This window comes from Cygnus atratus, chromosome 3 (genome assembly GCF_013377495.2).
Source record: "Cygnus atratus isolate AKBS03 ecotype Queensland, Australia chromosome 3, CAtr_DNAZoo_HiC_assembly, whole genome shotgun sequence".
NCBI lineage: Eukaryota > Metazoa > Chordata > Aves > Anseriformes > Anatidae > Cygnus > Cygnus atratus.
The window spans coordinates 112,930,183-112,951,813 of record NC_066364.1 but is presented as its reverse complement, the minus strand read 5'-3'; the positions used below and the strand labels follow the sequence as shown (position 1 = coordinate 112,951,813).

Below are 21,631 nucleotides of genomic sequence, written 5' to 3'. Positions count from 1 at the left end.
CACTCTGCAGTTTTCAGGCAACCTGCACGCTCAGCATATAACAACATATCCCAGGCATTAAGTGGTGAGCGAGCTGCCATTAGAGAAATAGCCTAATTTCTCCCAGCCCATGGGAGAGAAGAAGGATTTAAAGGTCTTGGCTCAGCAACGTGGTGTGGGGAATGACACTTCTGTTTTTTGGGGGGAGATGAAGTGAACTTCAGTAATCCCTCAGCTGATGATGTGACATGACAAATGTCATGTTGCTCTTGGGCACACCTACTCTGTATCCTCTTACTCCTCCTGCTTGTTTTCAGGACGTGAGGAACACTGATTTGCACTCACACAGTTCTTGTGTCACGATTACTGAGGGGGCTGTGCGATGCAAGGATCAGCGATGACATTTTGTAAGACCAGACACTTGACAGTGTCTTTAAAATTCCTTAATTTATGTCCATCCCATCGAGCCACTAGGTGAGACACCACTATTATTGTGCAGAACAGTAGAAAACATGACGCCTGGCTTTATCATATGAAAATACATCATCTTGATACATATTTTTTTACCCCAAATTAAACAGTACGTGCGGCTGTCCATTGCCCTGACCCAGCAGAGATGACAGCACCTGCAGGAGCTCCCCTGGTGTGCATGGGGAATGTTTCCACGTCTGTGCAGGCGTTTCGGTGGGCTGCGAGGCACGCAGGCCGAGGCTTTGGCAGGCCTCCAACACCCATCAGCGCCTGTCACGGCCGCTTGCCTTTCTGCAGGAATGCAGCTTGAGTGAGGAGGCTGGCTGTTTGGCTGCTGCTGGGAGGGGACAGGAGCATCCTCCTCGCTCAGGGAAGCCGTGGCAGGGCAGGAGGACTTGAGCACAACCCGCTGATGTGTCCCCGCTGTCCCATCCCATCGGGCCCAAGCATTCCCAGACTCCAGCTGCTTCTGCGTTAAGGCATTTCTGTGTTGGTGGCGAACGTTTTTGTTCGCCGTCTCCTCTTGTTTTCCCACTGAAATCGTTGGTCACCCATTCGCAGCAGAAGCTTTGCATAATCCAGACCTGGCTTTTGTCGATGCGTGCTTCACTGGTAGCCTTTCAACCTGCTGAATGCATTTAGACTGGTTTGGGGGGATTTTATTAAAGGATGAAGTTAGTCTTCATTAGCATGAGAAGCAGCAATGGGTAAAGATGTTTTTATTTTAAACCCATCAGTATTTAATGTGGCAGGGAGTATTTTCGGTAATTTGGAGGTGTAAAAAAACCCATACAAATAATAAAACAAATAGTGAACAGTCACACAGCTCCCATCCTTCGAGGAGGGAAGCCTTCGATTAGGTCACGCTCTTACATGAGCACCTCCATAGGGCCTTTGGTCAATGCAGCAGGATTTGTGAAGGTTTATTTCCCCCTGTCAGTAAAACAGGATATCTACCTGCAACATATTGTAGCATGCTTTTTCCTCTAATTAGCATCTTAGTTTAATGGATCTCCTTCCTTTCCCTTTCCTCCTATCAGTAGTATCCTAAAAGCTAAATTGGCAAACATTTTTTTTGTTTTAATATTTAATGACTGAAAAAGATAAAAACGCTTTTAGAAAGAGTCAGTCAGTTGATAACGTAGGGAAAATAGGAAGATGTCGATGAACCCTGCTGCACAAACATTCATTTCCTTCTGTGTAGAATGTGCATTGAAATATGTCAGGAGGTCTGGGGGAAAAAGTCCTTAATGAAAATGTGCTTGTGGTAGCTAGAATTGTTTGTGAATTCAAATAGACCTTAAAAGGTATTTTGCAGGGGAAACTGAGCATTGCATCAAAACATCCATGCGTGAAAACTGTGTTGTTTTTTATTTTATTTATTTTTTTTTGGGGGGGGGGGAGTGGTATTTTTTTAAAGCCTAGGATAGTAGTACGTCTCATAATTTGGGGTGTCCCTGTCACTGTTTGCTGTAGGCTCAGTTGCACTGGGCTCCTCTTAGTGCCTCTTTCTGCAGTGGTCAGGGCAGCCCCAGCGTGCAGGACCCAGGTGGGGTCCCCAGGCTAGTAGGTAGTTAAAGACCTGAGCACTTACTGGCATGGATAAGCCTTCAGAAACCAAGCTGTTGTTCTTATGTTCAGTTAAGTTCAGTTTTGAGTAGCAGAAATACTACTTTGTGGTGTCAAATCTCTCCCCAAGAATTCTCCTTAACTGACCTTGTTTATTTGGATTTTCTCAGTATAAATATGGGCCGGAGGCAAGTAGTAGTGTTGAGAGCGGCTTCTTAGGAATATCTGATTTATTTATTTTTCCCCTTAGCATCATGTATTTGTAAGCTCGGGTAATAGTTGGAGATTTCGAGGGTAAATGTTTTGCGATGTGCCTACCATGGATTTAACAGCAAACTCTTTGAGGAGAGTTTAGCACCTTTCCACTATATGTAGACAAATGCATCTAGCAGTGAAGAGCTTCTTATATGCAAATTGGTCGTGTTTACTGAACAAACTCTATCAGCTTAATTTAAAAAGAATGGGAAAAAAATAAAGGAAGAAGACCTTAAAGGTAGTTACTTCCCTGTTAGTGCTCAACCTTCTTGAGCCTTCGGAGTAGCAGCAAAAACTCCCCTGCATCCAAACCCAGCTCCAGGAGCCTGAGCAGACCCTGTTGGAGCTGCTCGTGTCCTCCCTCCCTGCCACTGCAGGGCTGAATCCTGCCATTTCTCCCTTGGGCACAGAGATGGTGTGGGGCTGGCAGCTCAGCCCTCTGGCAGGATTCACCTGTATCTGGGTTTTCACCTCACTTGGCCACAAAGTGCCGAGTTCCAGATCCCAAAGCAGCTTCCAAGATCGGGGAATACCGATTCTTGTGGTCGTACACCGCATGTCATTACCGTATTGGGGAGAAAAGAAAAGGTTATTAATGGATGAAACAGGTAACATGCCATTAAGCTGCTGTCACAGTAAAATAATTGCTTTGCAGACATTAGGCACAGAGGCTCGGCATTATCAGCTAATGTCCTAAAATTATGTTTACTTGCTGGGTTAGCACTTCCCCAGTATTCGGCTTTCTCTCTGTTAATGAGCTTGTGTTCCCTACAGGCAGTCAAGTATTCTGTCAGGCTTCAAAATAAGCGCCTTCGCCGCTTCTCGTGCAGATCACTGAAACCAGGTAAACAACTGGCCACGAAATGGAGATGCTGCAGTTACCACGATCCTGCGTCTTGTTCCAGCTGCAGGAAACAAAAGCAGTGTTTGGGGTTTGTTTCTTCTTAGAGGAGTGCAATGCAAATCACACTTGTTTCTGATTAATGTTGTTAATTACATGGGGGGTGAGCATGTACTACATGCAGGCTAAAAGGGATGAAGGGTCTATGCAGGCTTGGGTTTTGTCTGTGCTCCTGAAGTAAGAGTTACAGAGTGGCTTCCTAAATCCTCTTCCTTGTCAGAACAGCAGTGTTCCCGGGTAGGTGGTTTCATCTTTTTGAGCATTCATTTAATTGTTTTCCCATTGAAGCCGTGGAAAAGCAACACTTAAGTTTAAGGAAGCCAAACTAATTCCACTTTACACGTAGAGAGCTGTAGCCTGATATGATGTGCGAGGTAAGCGTACTTTCGTATACTCCTCATTTGAGCTGCTAATGCCTGTTCTGGTAATTCAGAAAACAATGCTAATGTAGCAGGTTCAGCATTGGTCAAAGGCTTAGACTCAACATGGCTGCTGTGTCTGATTTGTTGTTGTTTCTGATGCACAACTGCCTACATAAATGCAGTTGCTTGCATGCATCTCAGAATAAAAACTCCCATATTTACATAGGAACTTACAGTGCTGCGAACTAATGTAATTACCCTAGCGCAATTCTTGTAAAAAAGGCAATGCTTTTCAGTTAAAATCCTGAAAAGCATTAATGTGAGAAGAGATGAGAAAGGGAAGTTTGTGGGTGCTATTTTAACCCCCCCCCACGCTTGCCTTAAACATGTATTGATGTGGGATAGGTGTTAAAATTGTCAACCAATTCACTTTTATATCCAATTTAAACTGAAAGATTTAGAGTGAAATTATTTATACCTATTAAAAAAAATCAACTCGACAACAAAAACCAGCAAAGAATTAAACAAAACCAGTACCAGTACCCGCAGAAAACACCTGCTTTCATGTGGAAATCCAGTTGCCAGGTAGGCATTTATCAGGGACAAAGACTAGAGGAGGAAATGAGTAGTACATGAACAGGATGTGCATTTCTGATCTTACAGATATTTTAAAATATTTTGCTTAAATTAAAAAGTTCAATTATTACTCAAGTTAATGTGTGCATAATTTAGGCCTTCTGTAAATGGTGTTCCTGTATTTGATGATGGAAGACCATCGAGCAGCCCCTGGCTTTGAGCAGTGAGACCTTCCGTGACTGCATCTATAGATAGGCAGTGCTTAAGCTCCACACAGGAGCAGGAGCAGGGGCTGGCGCTCGGCTATGACCTGCTCCCTTGGTTTGGTTACTTAAGAGGGCTGTTCAGGACAGGGCATCAGCCCATATGAGTGCTATCATCCCGCTTCAACAAGTCAGATTATTTAATTAGCCCTCCTAAGATGCTTCTATTTTTATAACTTATTTATGAGTGCTCTTGCTAAGCTAGAAGGTCCAGGTTCAGATTTCAAAAGGCGTTTTCAGCTCCTGGTGTTGTTACCACAACTCCCCTGTGTTTTCATCCTAAGAAAACACAAAGGGCAGTAATAAGCGATTGGGGCTAGCTGATACACTTCAGCCCTCAAACCCTGTCTTTCAGGTTTCAGGGATAGCTTACGATGAAGTTTTGCCTGGTCTGAGATGTGGGGCATGTTGGCAGCATGTTCTCCACAGGGGTCAGCTCCTGGCCATCGCCATTCCTTCCTTGCGCCTTTGACCACCGTTAATCCAGGGAGCTGCCAGAGGACAGTTCTTTATTCTGGGACCCATTTTGTAGAAGTGCTTTGGTTTCCACATGGGGTAGGAAAGTTCCCCAGCAATCATGAAAGACTACAGGAAAATTAGCATCTTGCTTGATGCTGGTAAAATGAAAGTGATGCTTGCCTTGAACTAGATGTTCTGCCATTCTTTTATTTAGTTCCACATAGTTAGTGTGTTTATCTTTTTTTGTTGTTGTTTTTGAGAGGAACAGGAAATATTCTGATGATTTACTATTAAAATTCAATCCAACATGCATGTTTAGCAGAAAAAATCTTTTAAAGCACCTGTGTCCAGCCTCTGTGTCGTGGTTATACCTTCAGAGTGTTTGAAACAACTCTTAACTTTATCATAAGGGTCATTTCATCATCCTCCACCATCCCCCAAATTGAATTCATTCACAAAGAAAAAATATGCTTTAAAGTGTAAAATTGTCACGTCTGAATTCAGTCAATGGGATCTTCCTTTCTGGCAAATCACTCCTGGCTAGTCTGGAAAAACAAACTGCCCAGTTACGGAGTAACTTCATGCTTTGTAGATTTCAGTTGTGGTAAGTGGTGGCTTGTGGCTTGAAGCTTCTTGTTGTGGTGACACTAAAGAAACAGTTAATTAAACAAAGCTCAGTCCCAAGGTGATGCTGAAACACTAAGTGGTGAGGGTGCCTCTGTGGATTTGAAAGTCATGTTAAGCTGTTTTGAAAGCAGAGGATATCCATGCGAGTGATGGTTCCATCCAAAACTGAAACAAATCTGATTTGGATAAATCTGGGCAGGTGGCTTTGCCAGTTCACATTCAAAGATCCTGTCCAGTTGCAGGCGAACGCACAGAAATGCATCCTCTTAAGTGAGAGAGAAATCTATAATGTATTCAGTGCATTATGTTATCAGTAAATTATTTTACTAGCAAATAAGGCTCTTTATTACTTTCGTTCTTGCTTTATTGCATTTGCTGCTCTACATTCAATATGTACAGCATTGGCACAATATAGCTTGCATGCTAGCTAGTGCATTAGCAGAAGAATTGGTAACTGTGTTCCAAAGCCATAATGCTTTGATATTGGTACTGTTAAAGCCAGGGAGAAAGACAAAACAAAACAAAAAACAACCCCAAACCCCAACAGTTGTTGCATTTCAGGCTGTTGTACAGTTAGGAAATAATAGCTTACAAATGAAGCAAATGTAGTTGCGGAAGTTTACTGAGATGAGACAATATGGCTTCCAAAATACCAGCTGTTTTTTTGGAGTCAGCTTTTAGTTTACAACGGAACTGTGAGCAATTCAGGATAGCAATATAAATCTAAAAAGGGACAAGAATAAGGAATGTAAAAGATACCAGGCTTAGAATTTTAACATAGAAGATGCTGATTCAATTAACTCAGCACATACGTTGTGGTTATGTTGAAAAAAATTTCATTCCATGCTCTGAAATTAAATATTTGACAGTAGACTGAAATAATGTGGAACTAAAAAGTTATTTGAGATAATTTAATGTGGATTAATTTTGATAAATATGATGAGTAAACTGCTCAATGTAGTAATCATATTTGTCTACATACAGAACTGTCTAATAGAATGGATTTATGCATGGTGCTGGAGAGCACTGCATGCTCTAACTGTAGTGCTATGTAAAGCAGAAGAGTCTTGGGAGACAGTCGTGGCATGAAGCAGAACAGAAATTTATGTAAATATCAAAAGACAAAAAAATACAAAGCCTAGTCTGAAATGAATCTTTCACTTGCCAAGTTGATACGTCTTAATATTATGCATGTTCTGTAAAAGCTGCCATAGAACTCAAGAACCGTAGATGTGCCGTGGTTTTTACATTGACAGCAATTGCTGTAGGAAGCAACCGGCTCTGCCTGCACACCTGGTCTGTTTTGCCACAGAGGATGGCATCATTTCTCCAGGTTTTCACCTGCTTTCTGGTGTAGGTGAACGTGGAATGACTGGAGCAACTTGTTGAGGGTGCTTTGGATTTGCATATTTTTGTCTCAAAGTACATGAATTTTATAATGCAAAGTCCTTGCACGTAGGACTGGTACACAATTAGCTCCTCAAATGGCAACTTGCTGTAGCCCATTGTACCTTTGCGTGGAATCATCCGAGAAGTGTGGGTAGATGGTGTGTACCATCACTGGGCTGCCTCTGGATGGTCTAAGTAGAGACACGGGAGAGTACTCATTGAGTTTTCTGCTACCCTTTACGCATCATACATTTTGAGTCAACTATAAGAGAGGTTTTTGCAGCAAGAGCTTGAAAACCCAGCAAAACCCATTTAATTTTGCTATTGGAGAGCTGATGGCAAAGAACTAATTATCTGTTGCCAGTGATCCAGACATTAAATGCATCTCAGGTGTAAGGGTCCCTGTACGCTAGCTTACATGGAAAAAAACAAAACAGGTCTGTCTTCTCCATTTGGGTTGGTTTTCCTTCCCCACTTACTGCTCGGGAAGCCTTTTGCACAGGAACATAGCAAGGCTGCGTGTGTCTCTTGGGCAAAATAGTCCCACGCATCACCCAGAGCTGCACACAGAGACGTTGAGCAGAACATGCCCCTAGTACTTCTGGCATGGTGGATCCTGATGATGCTGCCTGTAAAGGAGACGATGGGACTGCGGGAGGTCAGTGGTGAAGCACCATGCTGCTCCTCCATCGAGACTCCTCTGCTGCTCTGAAACTGCAGGTGGTGTTGCCGTAACTGGAAAATGAGGTTGAAATGAGCTGTGTGTTACTGGAAATGGGACCTCTGGCAGAAGGGTCATTTGCTGGTTGACTGCTGAAACCATCAGTCTTGGTGTCTCTCACTTTGTCCCGTCATCTTCTGTCCTGTACCAGTCATTGAGAAACAGTCAGGCTCAGCACTGCTAAAATTCTCTTATAATTGATTTGCATTTGGTATACATTCCTTCCTGTCAGAAATATTGTCCAAAATATTAAGCTTTTGTAGGTCCCCGTATCTTTTTATTGGTGTTTGTTGAAAAAAATTGTATCTTGGAGGGCTGTAACTCTGTGCTTTCCCTCTTGTTCATTGCTAACACACTTGGAAGTTGTGAAAACTTGCTTTTTCAAAGTAATTAAAGAAACCCAGGAAGTGTGATACTGTGTTGAACAAAGAAAAAGGTGAAACTCATGATCTGAAAAGTAGTAGCTTTCAAGTGAATTTCCTACCAGTGCACTGCAGACATGTGACTTTGCTCTGTACTAATTTTTCAACTTCATTCATCAATAAGAACAATGTTTTTCATATTTAAGTTACGTATGAAAAAGTGGGTATTTTATTTTTTTTTAATTTTTTTTTCTTTTGTTTTTAAAAGCTTGATACATGTAGCGTTGGATCAAGGCACATACAAGACTAGCCAAAGGGCGTACAATGCACTTTGGTTTTTAGTTGAAGAAACAAATGATTATGGCAACAAAGAGTGGCTTGGGGTTTAAACATGAAAATAGCTTATAGTTCAGCAGGAAGGCAGAAAGAAACGTTACCTTACAGATTTACCAAGGAATTTCTGGAAAACTGTGACAGTAATGGGCAGTATTCCTGACTGTAACAGCAGTATAGTTAACGCATACCTACATACTGTTTGAATATATGCTTTAAAATAGCTGTAATCCCCAATTTTGTTTACCTTTGTGACTAAAATTTTTTATACCTTGCTGCATTGCCTGTTTTTTGTCCTGCTTGTTTTTCTTACGAAACTCTCCTCTCAGCCTATTGCTGTTCCGGAGCAGTTGCCAAGCATTCTCCTTGTGCCCTGCCCCTGCCTCCCAAACGCCTGTGACCATCCATCACTGTTTTCTCTGTAACAAGCAGACCGCTGGTGCTGATAACCAGAAATCTATCCCTAAAACCGTATCTGCCCCGTGGTTTCTGGAGCCCAGCGCATTTTTATTTTTTTTAGAATTCCTTGTTAGAAATTTCGTTATGCTTTCTTCCAGGGGTCAATTCTTTCCTTATGTGTGTCAACAGTTTCAGTCTCATGCATGTAATTGATTTGATTATTTTCTTTTCAATTGGATTTCACCATTGTTGAATGGATATATCCAGACAGCTGATATTGCCCATTACTACACGCATTTTTGTTTATTGAATATTGTTGTGGTTTACAGATTTAATAGACCCAACATTTAAAGTTCTGTGAGCTTTTGCAACCACTGCTTGATCTCCTTGATTTGCCAGGTTTAACATTATTTTATTAATACCAAAGTGAAAAATGGCCTGTGCTTACACTTACAAGGATCTCAGATGAATGTTCTGACTGCTCAACACGGCAAGAAAATTCACTTTCACAGTCAACAAGTCATCTTACTCAGTAGAACACAAAAGTTAAATGGTCTGTAACTTCAATATTAGCAAGGAAAATACAGTACAAATTACTAAAAAATACTAAAATAGAGAATTGTGGTCAGGTATCCCCACTACATTAATCGCAGCAGTAGCCTGAAATTTGAAACTTTTAATAAAAAGTTCTTAAATATAAATTATATGGCAAATGTACAGTACATTGCTTTGTCAGTCTTTAATCCAGTGTTTTGCAGTAGAACAGCAACCGTTAAAGTCAGTCTTTTCTCGTTTATAAAACAAAAAACAAAAAAAAAAAAACAAACCAAAACCAAACCAGTCTTTCACGTCCTTCAGTATCATGAGTGCGAATGATCTGAATCTGGAATACCACTGTCTCTGTAGCTCCTGTTACTACTGCTTTCACTGTGGCTGTTCTTGTAGAGATTCATGCCGTTAGGCGGGAAGATGGTGTGTATTACAAACTCCTCCTTGGACACTTGGTCGTTGGTGATGGGTATCATCTGGAAAGAAGTCTCCCTGATTTCCAGGATGGAGTTGTCCTTCTTGGTTCCCGCTTCGGCGTAGTCATCTTTTCTCCTGCGTCCCTTGCTGTAGGCGCAGTTCCGGGAGAAGAGGGACCCGTTCCTGTGGACATACCAGCACACCAGCGCCAGCAGCGCTATGGCCACCAGTGCCACTGCCCCGCCGATGATGGCGGCCAGGGGCAAGCTGGAGTTTTTGTAAGGCTCCTTCTCCTGCTCCCGGTTGAGGGTTGTGGTCGGGTTGTACATCTTGAGGGGTGCCGTCTCGGTCTCAATGCACTCGGGCGTTTCGTCGGAGAGATAGATGTTGCTGGTTTCCATGGGAACCATGCAGACGCGGTATGGTGACTCGGGCTCGAGCGCCGTCAGCAAGTAGTCGCTTCTGTCTCCGGTGACGATGGTTTCTGTTATAGATCCAAAGGCAGGGCTGTGGCCCATCTTGAGCCAGCTCAGTCTTAGAGCAGTCATCGGCAGCGCGACTTTCCAGGAGATGTGAATGGTCTCCGTGCTCACGGATTTCACGAATATCGTAATGACTTTGCGCACTGGGCTGGCTGTGGTTCTGTAGTTCTTGTTCAGGTTGGGAGCCTTCATCTCGGGTTGTCTGGTCACAGAAACCGGCCAGTGTCCCTGGGCCGGGTACAACGTGTTTGGCACCGCGGTGGTGATTTGGATGGTGCTTATATCATCCTTACAGTCAAACAGTTCCGCGTTGAGGTCTTTGATAGCCATTCCACGGACTTTTTCCGGCGCCTGACACATCAACCCACGCACGTTCACTTTCAAGGGTAAGGACTGCAGCCAGTCACGGACCCATTTCATTTTGCACCCACAGTGCCAAGGGTTGTTACGAAGGAAGAGTTGAGTTATGTTGTCCAGGTCATCAAAGACACCCTGAGGTAAATTGCTGAGATTGTTGTTGGACATATCTAGCCGGTACAACTGCCGTAAGTAAGAGAAAGCATTGGGTGGCACACGATTTATATGGTTTTCTTGAAGATAAAGTTTCCTTAGGTTTGTTCCTGGCAAATTTACTGGTGCAGCTGTGAGTGAATTGCGGACCAATGACAGTTCTGTAAGATTGACTAGATTCATGAAGACCTTGTCTCCTAATCCGTGGTTATTTAGAAGATTTCCGTCTAAAACAAGGCGTTTTAGATTTGTAAGGTCTTGGAGGGACAGCTCTGAAATCGTGGAAATACGATTATCATCCAAGCGTAGCTCTTCTATCGTTTTAGGCAAACCCCAGGGAATGGTGCTAAGGTGATTTCGAGAGAGAAAAAGAAGTCTGAGATAGATGTTGTCCCGGAAAGCTCCATCCTCAATGCTAACAGCGGAAACTGAATTATCATCCAAATGCAGTTCTTCCAGATAGGGAATTTGTGAAAGTGAATCATAAGTAATGGTCCTTATGTTATTCTCCTGCAAATGCAGTTCTTTAACATACTTAGGGAGGTTAGTGGGGAATTCATCTAGGCTGTTGTGGTATAAATATATTCTTTCCACCCTAAGCAAGTTCTTCAGTTCTGAAGGAATCCCAGCATTATTAATTTGATTGTTCTGAAGGAAGAGGGTAGTAGCATCCTCTGGGATTCCTGTAGGAATAGATGTCAAATCGCGATCATTACAATATATGAAACCCACATCACAGCGACATACTGAAGGGCATGGTTTGGCACTAACAGAATAAGGTGCCATGTCAAGTAACAGCCCTATTTTAGTCCAAATTAGGAAGATGCTCCAGGTTACACTAATCATGGTCAGGAATGATGAGATTTGTATACAGTTCTGATCTTCAACAATCTAAAAAAACCAAACAAACAAAATTATCCAGATCATCAGCGAAGAAACTCCAATGAAAATTCAACTTCAACATTACAGAAGACATCTGAAACACACACATGAAAATAAATTCAAGTTTGCAGACATTTTACTTTCTCTACATCAGTTATTATACTCCTTCTTTTACTAATTCAATTAATAAACTGTTCTGCCTGGTAATTTAAAGTAATATAATCAGGTATGTCTGATCTGTAAATGGCTCTGTTTAAGCAAGAAGGCTCCTTCTGAGGATTCCTCCACATTTCTCGTGTAGAGACCATCTTTGTTCACAGATACCAGATAAGTACAGAGCTGAAGTCAAACCAGAGTTCAAGTAAATCATTCTGTATCTGAAAGATAAGAAGTAATTCCTAAGCCAGCTAACTACCTAGGAGCCCTTACATGAACTATAAAACCCTCACCAAACCCACGAGTTCAGTGGTAGCTATTCTGCAGGTTCAAGAAAGTCCTACTGGCACAGTATAAAATGCAGACGAGAGCAAAGACCAGCTAAAGAGCTTTTTTGATTTTTTTCAAGTGTTCAACATTATGTTGTGTGTTCTACAAACACTGCAGCTTACTCTTCTTCTTTTTTGAGATGGAATGTTTAGAAAGGTGAATAAAACAATTGGTGTGTAGCTTACAAACTGACATAGCTGTTAGAGCTGTGGCTTTCTAGTTGACTGGATGGAATATTTCATTACATGCCTAACTTCATGTTTAAATATTTGTCATTCTCAAAAGTCTTCTTACTGAGCAGTACACTAATAAGAGCCTATTTGGCAGGTTTAACCACATTTTCACATCTTATTAGTTCAAACTGTACAGGTAAGGACAATATAAATTAACTCTTGAGACTGAAATTGTGCTTTGCACTGGTTGTATGTTTGTACATTGAGCTCAGGTAATTAGCATTTTTATAGCATTTAAGACAACATAATTCAATTACCATTGTAATTAGGGTTGTGAAAACTTTTATAAGATGACCTATGCATTAAGAGATGCCATGACCCTTTCCTTCTCTTGTGGGTTCATATATTAATTGAACTTTATTCTCCGAGGCACGAAAAGGAAAACAAATTAATATTGATCCTACCGTATTTAAAGGTAAGAGTAAATTTTGTGCTTGAGGATGTCCAGCAAACACAATTTCTGTCTCGTGAGCTGCTCTTACACTTTACTCCATGGAGCTGCTTCTCCCTCGGCCGCGTTTACTTGAGCGATCCTTCCGGCAGTGCGAGCCTCCTGGCACTATGCTCCGGGAGCAATCCAACAAAGATTTATCATGGTACATAAGCACACCAGGCCAGGGAGGAGAAAAGCTTCAACTTCCTTCTATTTTTGTCCTCATGTAAAGTCTGTGAAAGGACAGCCTCTTTTGTTTGGTTTAACGCCTTTAACAGGAATTACTTTCTTTGTAACTCGTACCAACTCTTGTGTATGGTGTAGTTGTCGGCGGTGGTGACTTGAGCGCCACGTGATGGAAACTATTCATTATGCTCAGGCTGGAATGGTGGTCGCCTCTTCAGGAGGTCAGCAGCGGGCTTTTATCTCTGTCCAGAATTATCCAAGGGTAAATTTTGTACAGTGGCTACATCCTGGTACATCCATGCCTTTTGGAGAGGACCATTTTTCAACTCTCACTTTCTAACACTTGTTCCGAATTTGTAATGCAGGAAAGATCTCCTCCTGCGCTGCACTGACAGCAGGTCGCTCTGCCCTCAGCACGTCATGCAAGTCGGGTGGTTTTCTTCGTGAAAAGACACAAGTCTCCCTTCCTTCCCAGAGAACTCCCCTTTAAAGCTTTCCTTGAACCTTTAACTTCCTGTAAATAAAAACAAACAGAAAAAATTGTAATTAATAACAACTGGTGGTGGACACTAGTATTCAGAGTTGTGCTGCATCCCTATATAAATTATGCTGTTTATTAACTAGCACAGCTCGTTATCCCAAAACGACGGTATTTCAACAAAATGCAGAGACGTTCAGAAATATCTTTTGCTGTTTAGTCTTGTGCTGTTGCAGTTTTGCTGGAACAAATCTTTTCCCTCCTTCCAGTAGCAAATGAAGTCATCCTGCATTAATAGATGGTAACAAAATCTGTGTAAGTTATGTTTCCCACTGGAGGACAAATGGCAGTCCTGCCTCCTGGGAGGAGGCCAATGTGTTTGCTTGCTTTTTCTCCCTGGTAAACTGAGGTGTATCATCAGCCTCTCCTTGGCTTTAAATCTAAGATGAGTTAAACACCATTCAGTAGCTCTTGGATGAAAGAGGAAAAGTTTTCACTCAAACAGAATTAGTATTTCACATCTGCAACATCCAGTTCCTGAATTGTGAACTAGCTAGTAGTCATCTGTGTCAGCTTTTTGACAACAGAGATAATATGTGGGTTTTCTCCATGAGGTGTGCTCAGTATGCCAGGCTGTATGAACCTTTAAGCACTTGTATTTGTCATTTTGCACAGTGGAATCACTATTTAGACTGGTGTTTTATTAATCTGATTTTTCTCATTTCAAGAAAGAAAAATAATCTTGGCTCTTCCTATTTCTTGAGGAACTCTAATTATTTGGTCATTTTTGAATGGCAGTATTTTAACTCGGGCTACTTCATAGCACTACTGCAGAAAGCATCTGGTGAGATACCAAGTCTCTGTTCCCTGAAAGCATGTAGGCACTATCTGTCTGAAATAGAAATGGTTAAGTCTGAAATTAAAAAAAAATCCTGAACATTTACTTCCTTTTCCCTTTGGTGATTGCATGTAGTCCAGGGAACAACTGAGTGCAGGCCTTAGCATTGGAAAGCTATCAAGAAACAGCAGGCTGAATAATAATAATGCTTGCTTAGCTCCCTTCATACGGGCATAGGTAGAGTTGCTTCTGTCCATCATAAAATAATAGACCTACACAAAAGCAGTCTCTGCTTTAAAACTCTTTTGCAATTTGGAGCAGGCATCATGAAGTCCTCATTTAGTAGGTCCTGTAGCAACAGGAAATTTGCACTGATACAAACTGACTGACATAGAAAAAATTATGCTCCTCTTCAATATAAAAAGGTGACCATTTAACAAAAAAAAAAAAAAAGGCAAACCAAACCGTCTTTTGAGATGGTGTTACTGTTCTCTGAAGGAATCGTGAAGCTTTAGCTCTTCTGATGCTGCTTTCATGCTTATCTGAGGGTTTCTGTTTTTTTTTTTTCCCACCTTGTTTCAGCAGTTTTGTAGTGACAATCATTAACTTAAAATGAAAGATGCACTGTAAGATTGGCAGAAATAAGTATTTTAACATATGCTTTATTTAAGGTAAAAACTCTGTGTGGCCACATTTGGGATATAAGGGAATTCCTGTGTTTTAGGGCTTGGTTAACATATGCAGTCAGTAGAAAATGGAACAAAAAGGCTCCACATTCTTTGAGATTAAGCAGTGTCCAATTTCCTTGGTCTGTATTACTGAAGTGTTTGTGGAAACTTAAGTCCAGGATCTATTCCTAAAACTTGGAAATAAACACATGCTTAACAGCTGTATAAAAAATGATTTCTCTCAAGAACTACTGTGAAGTTGTGACGGAGGGTATTTTCTGGAAGTTAAATTATGAAGTAGGAACAAAAATTTGTTGAGTAGGCCTTTGAAGGCTACAATAACTTTTAAAAACTTATAGAAAAAAATAATTCTATGAATTGTTCTTTGAAACTTTTAGAGTTGTCAAGTAGGCTGTAAAAAAAAGCACATTAGTATTGATCAAAACAGAGTCTGTAGTATGCATACATTACGTATACATAAACATGAAAAAGTGCATTTATTTTACCTCTCTAGCATATTAACTGTTTCTTTTTTGCTCCATTTGATAGTCATCCCTTCATTTATTGCCATTATAATAGCAGTAATGTGTAGGATTAAAATGAAAGCACTAAAGCTCATTAGGATCTTGGAATTTTTTTTATCCGTTCTCTCAAAAATTACATAAAAACAAGGGAGAAAAATAAAAGCAGGTCTCTTTGGAGAAGATGACACTGTTTCAAAAATGTGGATTAAGACCATACCCCCCACTCCCTTTTCTAAACTTAGAATAGTTTTCTTCAGGTTCTGATTGTTTGATATCTTGCACTTCCCTTTTATATCTCAAGCCATAGCTGAAAACAATGTTTTTGCATATCAAAGGCTCCAGTGATCTGTCTACAGAGAAGAAGGGAATCCTGCTGCCATGCTCAAACTCTCCTCCTCTTGAGCTGTCTCTAAATATTCCCTGACACCCAGCCATTATAGCTGATCCTGCAGGATGAAAAGAGAAGTGACCCCCACTGGGCCAGGCACTGTGTCCAGGTCTCCGCGACATCAAATTAGGAGGCTTTATGGACACATGGCTATGAAAGAAGGCGTTAATTTTGAGCAGAGAAGAAAAAGATGGATTTCTGAAAGCAGGTGCCAAAATTCATTTTTTTTAAATGCAAAAAAAATAAAAAAGACTTTTTGGTAACAAAAGTAACGTCAGAACAACCAAACAGCAGCTTTTATGCTTATCTTTATTCGGAGTTTTTTTGCTGGACTGCATGGTTAAATTACTTTTCCTGGGGCACTGTGTAAGCAAGCACATTGCTACAGCTAGGGAATGCCCGAGACTTGTGCCTGGACTTATCGCTGGGCTGCAGCTACGGGGGGGGGGGGGGGGGACAGGACATCTCATTTTAAATCGTGGAAGGTAATTTGCACTATACAAGAAAACACACCAAAAAGCATTGTATTTACTGTAACACGTGGTATCCAGCTACACTGCCTGACTTGCATGCGAGCTGCAGAGCGGAAAAAAAAAAAAAAAAAAGGTTTGGTATGTTTGAAAAGCCAGGAGTTTACCTAAAAGCGGTGCCAAACAGATTTCTTCTTTCCAAGCTGTGATAAAACCTGAACAAAATCCAGACCTGGCGCACTTCAGGTCACACAGTGCTTATTTGAATTTCTACTCCACCTCTGCGGTCCCTGCCAACAGCTCAGGGAGCTGCAAAAAGCAAGGGCTTATTTCTAACCACCAACCCTACAGGGCCAAGGGAGACAACTTCTGTCCAGTGTTTTTAGGTTATATAGGACAAAAGTAACATTTAAAGTATGAGAATACCTGCATTTGACAAGCCTCAATCAGTTTACCTCAATCAGCGCACTTACACTGCAGAATTACCTCTGTGTTTGTTTGTATCCTGAAATGGACCAGAAACACAAAACATTGTGCTCCTCGCCCTTTAAAACAATGATGAAGCCACCTACTGCCGGCACAGCCAGGTTACTTCTCAAAAGCCACGGTTCCTCTCAAATAGCTTCACAAACTTTTCAACACCAGCTCCCCACCGCTAATCTGTACTTAATGCACTTTGTTTTTGTCTTTTTTTAAGTGTATTACTCCGAGTTAGTTGATAGTGACAGCAAAATGCTTTCTAAGCACTGCGTCTAAGAGCTGAAATTTCCATGATTATCGTGTTTCAGGAAGGTGCCCCACTCCTTTGTTCAGCGCTAGGCAAGCAGAAGGTCCTCTGACTGCCTTTTGGGGGCTGAAGAATGCAGAGGTTTTTGGTGAAGTGATGGTGAGCTCTCCAGGGCAGAGTCTGGTGAAATTTGCCTCTCCCCGCCTTGGATAAGGTGTTATTTATTTTTTGGCTCCCCCCCACCTTATGCAGTAGTTGCACATACATAATATTGCCTTTGTCTGGCTGGTTCTACCTAACTCCCATGTCTTAAAAATGCATGTTTCGGTATGATCTCTGGCTCAGAAATGGATGCTGGGCAGAAGTTTAACTCCACACCCAAGGGTTGCCGAGCCTCTGTTTGCCACAGAGAGTGGAAATGAACCCGGAGTTGTTCAGTGGTCGGTCTCCGAAGTTCGCTTCTAACACCCCTCCTGGCTTTGAAGATGTCAGCCTGACAAGGGTCCCAGCGTTATGCTGCTGGTGCTTGCTCCGGGCTGTGCCTGCTTGGCTCGGGCAGAGGCTGCCCGTCCCAAAGGCACTTGGAGGGGAGCGCTCTGCTCTGCTTCGTGCTCACTGCTTCGGTGGTCGCCCACTTTGGCCAGCGATGGCTGCTAGGTTTTCTTCTGAGAGCTGCTGCTGAGGTGAGCTGCCCTGCCTGCACTTCTGCCGAGAGAATGGAGCACAAATGCTGCCGTGCTTTCAAGGGAAAAATCAGTTTTTCCCTCTGACAAATGCAGGTGGCATTATACCTGCTATGGAGCTCCTGGCACAAACCTTTCAGTGTATAAAAAAATTTCACTCAAATAGAGGTACAGCTGTGGTAGTTTTGTTTCTCTCCCTTCTCAAACCCTTGCCTGCTCGTTGGGATTTGCCCCTGGGAACAGAAAACTTGGGGCACCACGGAGGGGCCAGGTCGGCTGTTCCCAGCTGCGCGGCTCAGGAGGACGCCGGCTGCTCCCTAGGGCCCCCAGGACACAGGGCTCTCATGTCGGCAATCCTACAAACTCCGCGTCGCCTCGTGCCTGGAGGCGGTTAGGATAGGCTGCAGGAGCGGCAGCCCCTTCGCACTGCCTGCTCGAAGCAGACAAAGATGGCCAGCTACCAAACCAGGCCACCCCAAAGAACCGCGGCACCAAGTTTGCAAACTGCCGCCTCTGCTTCTGCTGCCTCCCACCCAGAGCGACAGGGTGCCGAGGGAAACCCCAAAGAAAACCCCAAAGCAAAATCCCCAGACGTGCACCTTTATTTCGTTCTGGCTGCAACACGCACACTTTTATTTCCGAAGATGAAAGCTCGCTGCGAGTTTACTACAGAGTTTTTTTGCCCACTGGGGGGTGGTACACGCTGCAAAAACTGTGCTTTTAAGAGCCACAAGTCAGATGTTTTTTGCTGCTGTCCAGTTTTCTCTGCTTTAATTACACCAAAGTCTCCTGTTGAGAAAAACAGAGGCGGCCTCCAAAGGGGGAATTAAAATAAAATAAAATAAATCACCCTTTCAGAGACTTTACAGAATCTTACTTCTCGTGCTGACTGCATTAACAGTGGTATTTATCTGGTCACTCTCCAGTTAAAATGAAGTGGTACAAATGTACCAAAAAAAAAAAAAAAGGAGAATTAACATTTAAATGTACACCGAGGCTCAGTCACCGTTTCTGGTGTACAGGAAGAGCAGGGAAGGCAGGAAAAATAAATACAGCTTTTAGAAGTCATTAAACGTCGATGGAGAAATGGAAAAGCTCGACAGCAGCCCGAATAGGACGATTAGAATAACCTCAGTATATTTTAGGGTAATCGGCCCCGTATAAACCCCGGCGTACCTTTTGTTTATGAAGTATTTGAAAACCGATCTTACACAGGGCTGTATTGTATGGTTTGGGAATAAATTAAAGGAAACTTGAGGGTATTTGGCGGGGGGGTGAGGAAGGGAAGGGCACCAAAACCTCCAATACGACCCGCTGCGTGGCATGTATGGACAAGGACAGCACACACAGATCTGTGTTTCGCAGCAGATAATTCCTCTCTCTGCACGCCCGAATTGACAAACGCATTTTTCACTCTAATTCAGCATTTTTCGCCCTAACTCAAAGCACCGTTCATTAAGACGCCGCATCCCCGGGCACCCGAGGGTACGCAGTAATTCATGCTCCCGTCTTTTCGGGCAGCACCTTCCAGGCGAGGGGGGAAAAAAGGAAAAAAACTAAATATTGGGGTCAAGATAATTAATGGGTGTTTTTTAAAGTCCCTAGCCTCTCCTTCCTCTGCTCCTTGGGGTTCCGGACCTGATTGGGATCCGGATCGGGACTGGGATCAGGATCGGTATAGGGACCGGGTCAGGGACTGGGATCGGGACCGGGTTTGGGATCGGGACCCCGTGGGCGCCCCGCGGGCTGCAGCGCTTCGCCCAACTCCTGCCGCGCCTTGCCAGCAGCGGGGGGGGATATGCAATAATTAATAATAATTAATAGAAATAATTAACACTAAAAGGAGCAGCCCTGCCCGCTGCCGCAGGACCGGCTCGGCGCAGAGGCGAAGTTGCAGGGCTGGGGATGGGAAAACAAAAGGCTCCGGCCGGCCGCGCTGGGGACGGGGATCTGGGGGGGGATTTTTGGGGAGGGGGTGAGGACGAGGAGGGGTGCGGGGGGGCCGAGGCTACCGGGGCAGGGCAGGGGGCTCCGGCCCCGAAGTTGCCGAGAACTCGCCGGGGACCCGCACCCCCGCGGGGGGCTCCCGCTCCCCATTTCCCCGTCCTCCCGCAGCCCGACCCGCGCAACTCGCGCGGAGGCAGCGCGTAGCCCCGCACTTACCTGCGGGGCGCGGAGATTTTTAATGTTGCTTTTGGGCGTAGGGGCAGGAGAGGGGCCGAGCTCCGGGCCGGCGGCGGTGCGGGCGCGGTGATCCCGGCGCGGTGCCGGGGAGCTGCGCGGAGCTGCGCGGAGCCGGGCGCGCGCCCTCAAGTCGCGGCGGCAGCGGGCAGCGCGCGGGGGCGGGGCCGCACGTCACCGCCAGGGGCGGGGCTTAGGGGAAGGGGGCGGGGCCTGGAGGGGGCGGGGTTTGGGGTGGGGCTGGGGGGGCGCGGTGCCGTCGCTAGGGGGAGCAGCCGGCGGCGCCATGGCTGAGGCAGGGGGGATGAGGGGGGCTGGGTTAAACGAGAGGGGTTTGGTGTGTTGGAGGACTGGTGGGTGTCAGGGGTTGTGCGAGTGTTAAAGAAAATGGGAAATAAAATAAAAATTCGCTAAAAAGCGTTTGTGTGTTTTCCAGCCCCACCCATAAACGAGTGCTGAAGGGGTGGGGGGCCGCAGGCTGTGTCAGGGCAGGTGAGCTTCACGCTGGAGAAGCGACTTTTCTGACAAAACCTGGCATTTCTGGTAGCCACGGGGCAACCCACAAAGCATCTTCCCCAGATGTTCACCCATAAAGCCAAATCTTCCCCAGTAAATCTCCATTTATTCATAGCTCGATAATTATCTCTCTCAGTAATTACAAACGAGGTGGGCTTCTCCATCCCCTACCTCAGCGCACGTCCTGTCATGAGGGGACACAGGGTCCCCACACCAGCCGTGCCCACCCCGCTCCCAGTGCTGCTGGTTCAAGGCCTCTCTCCAGGAGCTCCATTTCCCCGAGGCCCATGGAAAGCCCTGGAAAGTGGCACTTTCCTTCCAAAGTTTGGACATTGGAAGTCCGTCTGTTCTCGTTTCATCAAAAACAAACTAGGAAGAGTCCAGTCTCACCCTTTTTAGAGAATTTTAATAGATTTTTTAATACTGCTTGTCATACGTGATATTTAGGTGTTTGAAACATTATATTTGAAACGCTCTATACGTTCCATATTTATTCAAAAGGTTTAAAAAAGAAATCCTGGATTGGTCTTCCCCGACAACAAGGGAAAGGGATTTATTTATTTATTGCTTTATCGCTTCAGTTCTAATCTTTCCCCAAAGACAGTAAAAACTAATAAGAAATTCACTTCAAGTTAAGGTACAGGGGTCTCTGTTGACAGTCCTGGCAGGGTGAGCTGTGCCCTAATCAGCTCAGTATGCAGAGCTGTATCGCTTATAAATTTTAATGTATATGTAACACATTTTACGCCTGTCCATTTGTGTACCTATGCACATGTACTACACAGACATAAGTATACTTGGTGTCACAGAGTGTGTTCGGTTGTGTGGGGCAGGACAATGGACTGGTAACAAAGGAAGCATTTTGAGATGCTCTGAATAACAAGTAGATCTTTTAACAGAGACTCCATTAAGATTATAGCATCATTTTTCAAAAGTGTTGTGTATTTGGTATTGCTCACGCCTCACTTAGTTGCATTAGTTACCTGATTGCGGTGCTATATTACTGTGCCGTATCACTAAACCTTAGCATATACTCTGGGATATTCATAAAAGTTGTCTATGGTACTCATTCAGCTACCTTTTGGTACTGTTCCAAGTCTGGCCCAGGGCTTGTGGCAGCAGTTAGAAATTACAGTTAGTATTCCTGGAGAATTCCAATGGGCACATGAGAAATAATTAGATTTTACCAAGTCACAGCTGCTCTAGGGTACTAAAAGGTTTTTCATATGTTGTCACAAGCATATTTTTGAATGGGTTCTTTTATGTAAAATCCTTAAATATACTTCGTGAGAACATGGGTTACTTTTAAAATCC

At 43.6% G+C, this 21,631-nt stretch overlaps 2 protein-coding genes across 5 annotated transcripts in view; one reads left to right on the top strand and one right to left on the bottom strand.

The window, feature by feature from the left end:
* The window catches only part of MACROD2 (mono-ADP ribosylhydrolase 2), an 861,356-nt gene that overhangs the window by 87,960 nt on the left and 751,765 nt on the right, over positions 1 to 21,631 (top strand). The gene's annotated exons all lie outside the window — the stretch shown is intronic.
* FLRT3 (fibronectin leucine rich transmembrane protein 3) lies at positions 8,143 to 19,947 on the bottom strand. Of its 3 annotated transcripts, none has more exons than XM_035553004.2 (3): positions 19,784 to 19,947; positions 12,630 to 13,358; positions 8,143 to 11,515 (listed from the first exon to the last, which is right to left on the bottom strand). In XM_035553004.2, exon 3 carries the CDS (start codon positions 11,468 to 11,470, stop codon positions 9,527 to 9,529), a length of 1,944 nt encoding a protein of 647 aa, XP_035408897.1. In that variant the 5' UTR covers positions 11,471 to 11,515; positions 12,630 to 13,358; positions 19,784 to 19,947; the 3' UTR covers positions 8,143 to 9,526. The 3 variants fall into 3 exon arrangements, with proteins under 3 accessions (XP_035408897.1, XP_035408896.1, XP_050565647.1); XM_035553003.2 differs by having other exon boundaries at positions 8,189 to 11,600; XM_050709690.1 differs by having other exon boundaries at positions 8,189 to 11,515; positions 12,708 to 13,358.

Excerpts from the sequence above, each read along its gene's own strand:
- FLRT3 (XM_035553004.2), bottom strand. The coding sequence starts at position 11,470 with ATGATTAGTGTAACCTGGAGCATCTTCCTAATTTGGACTAAAATAGGG.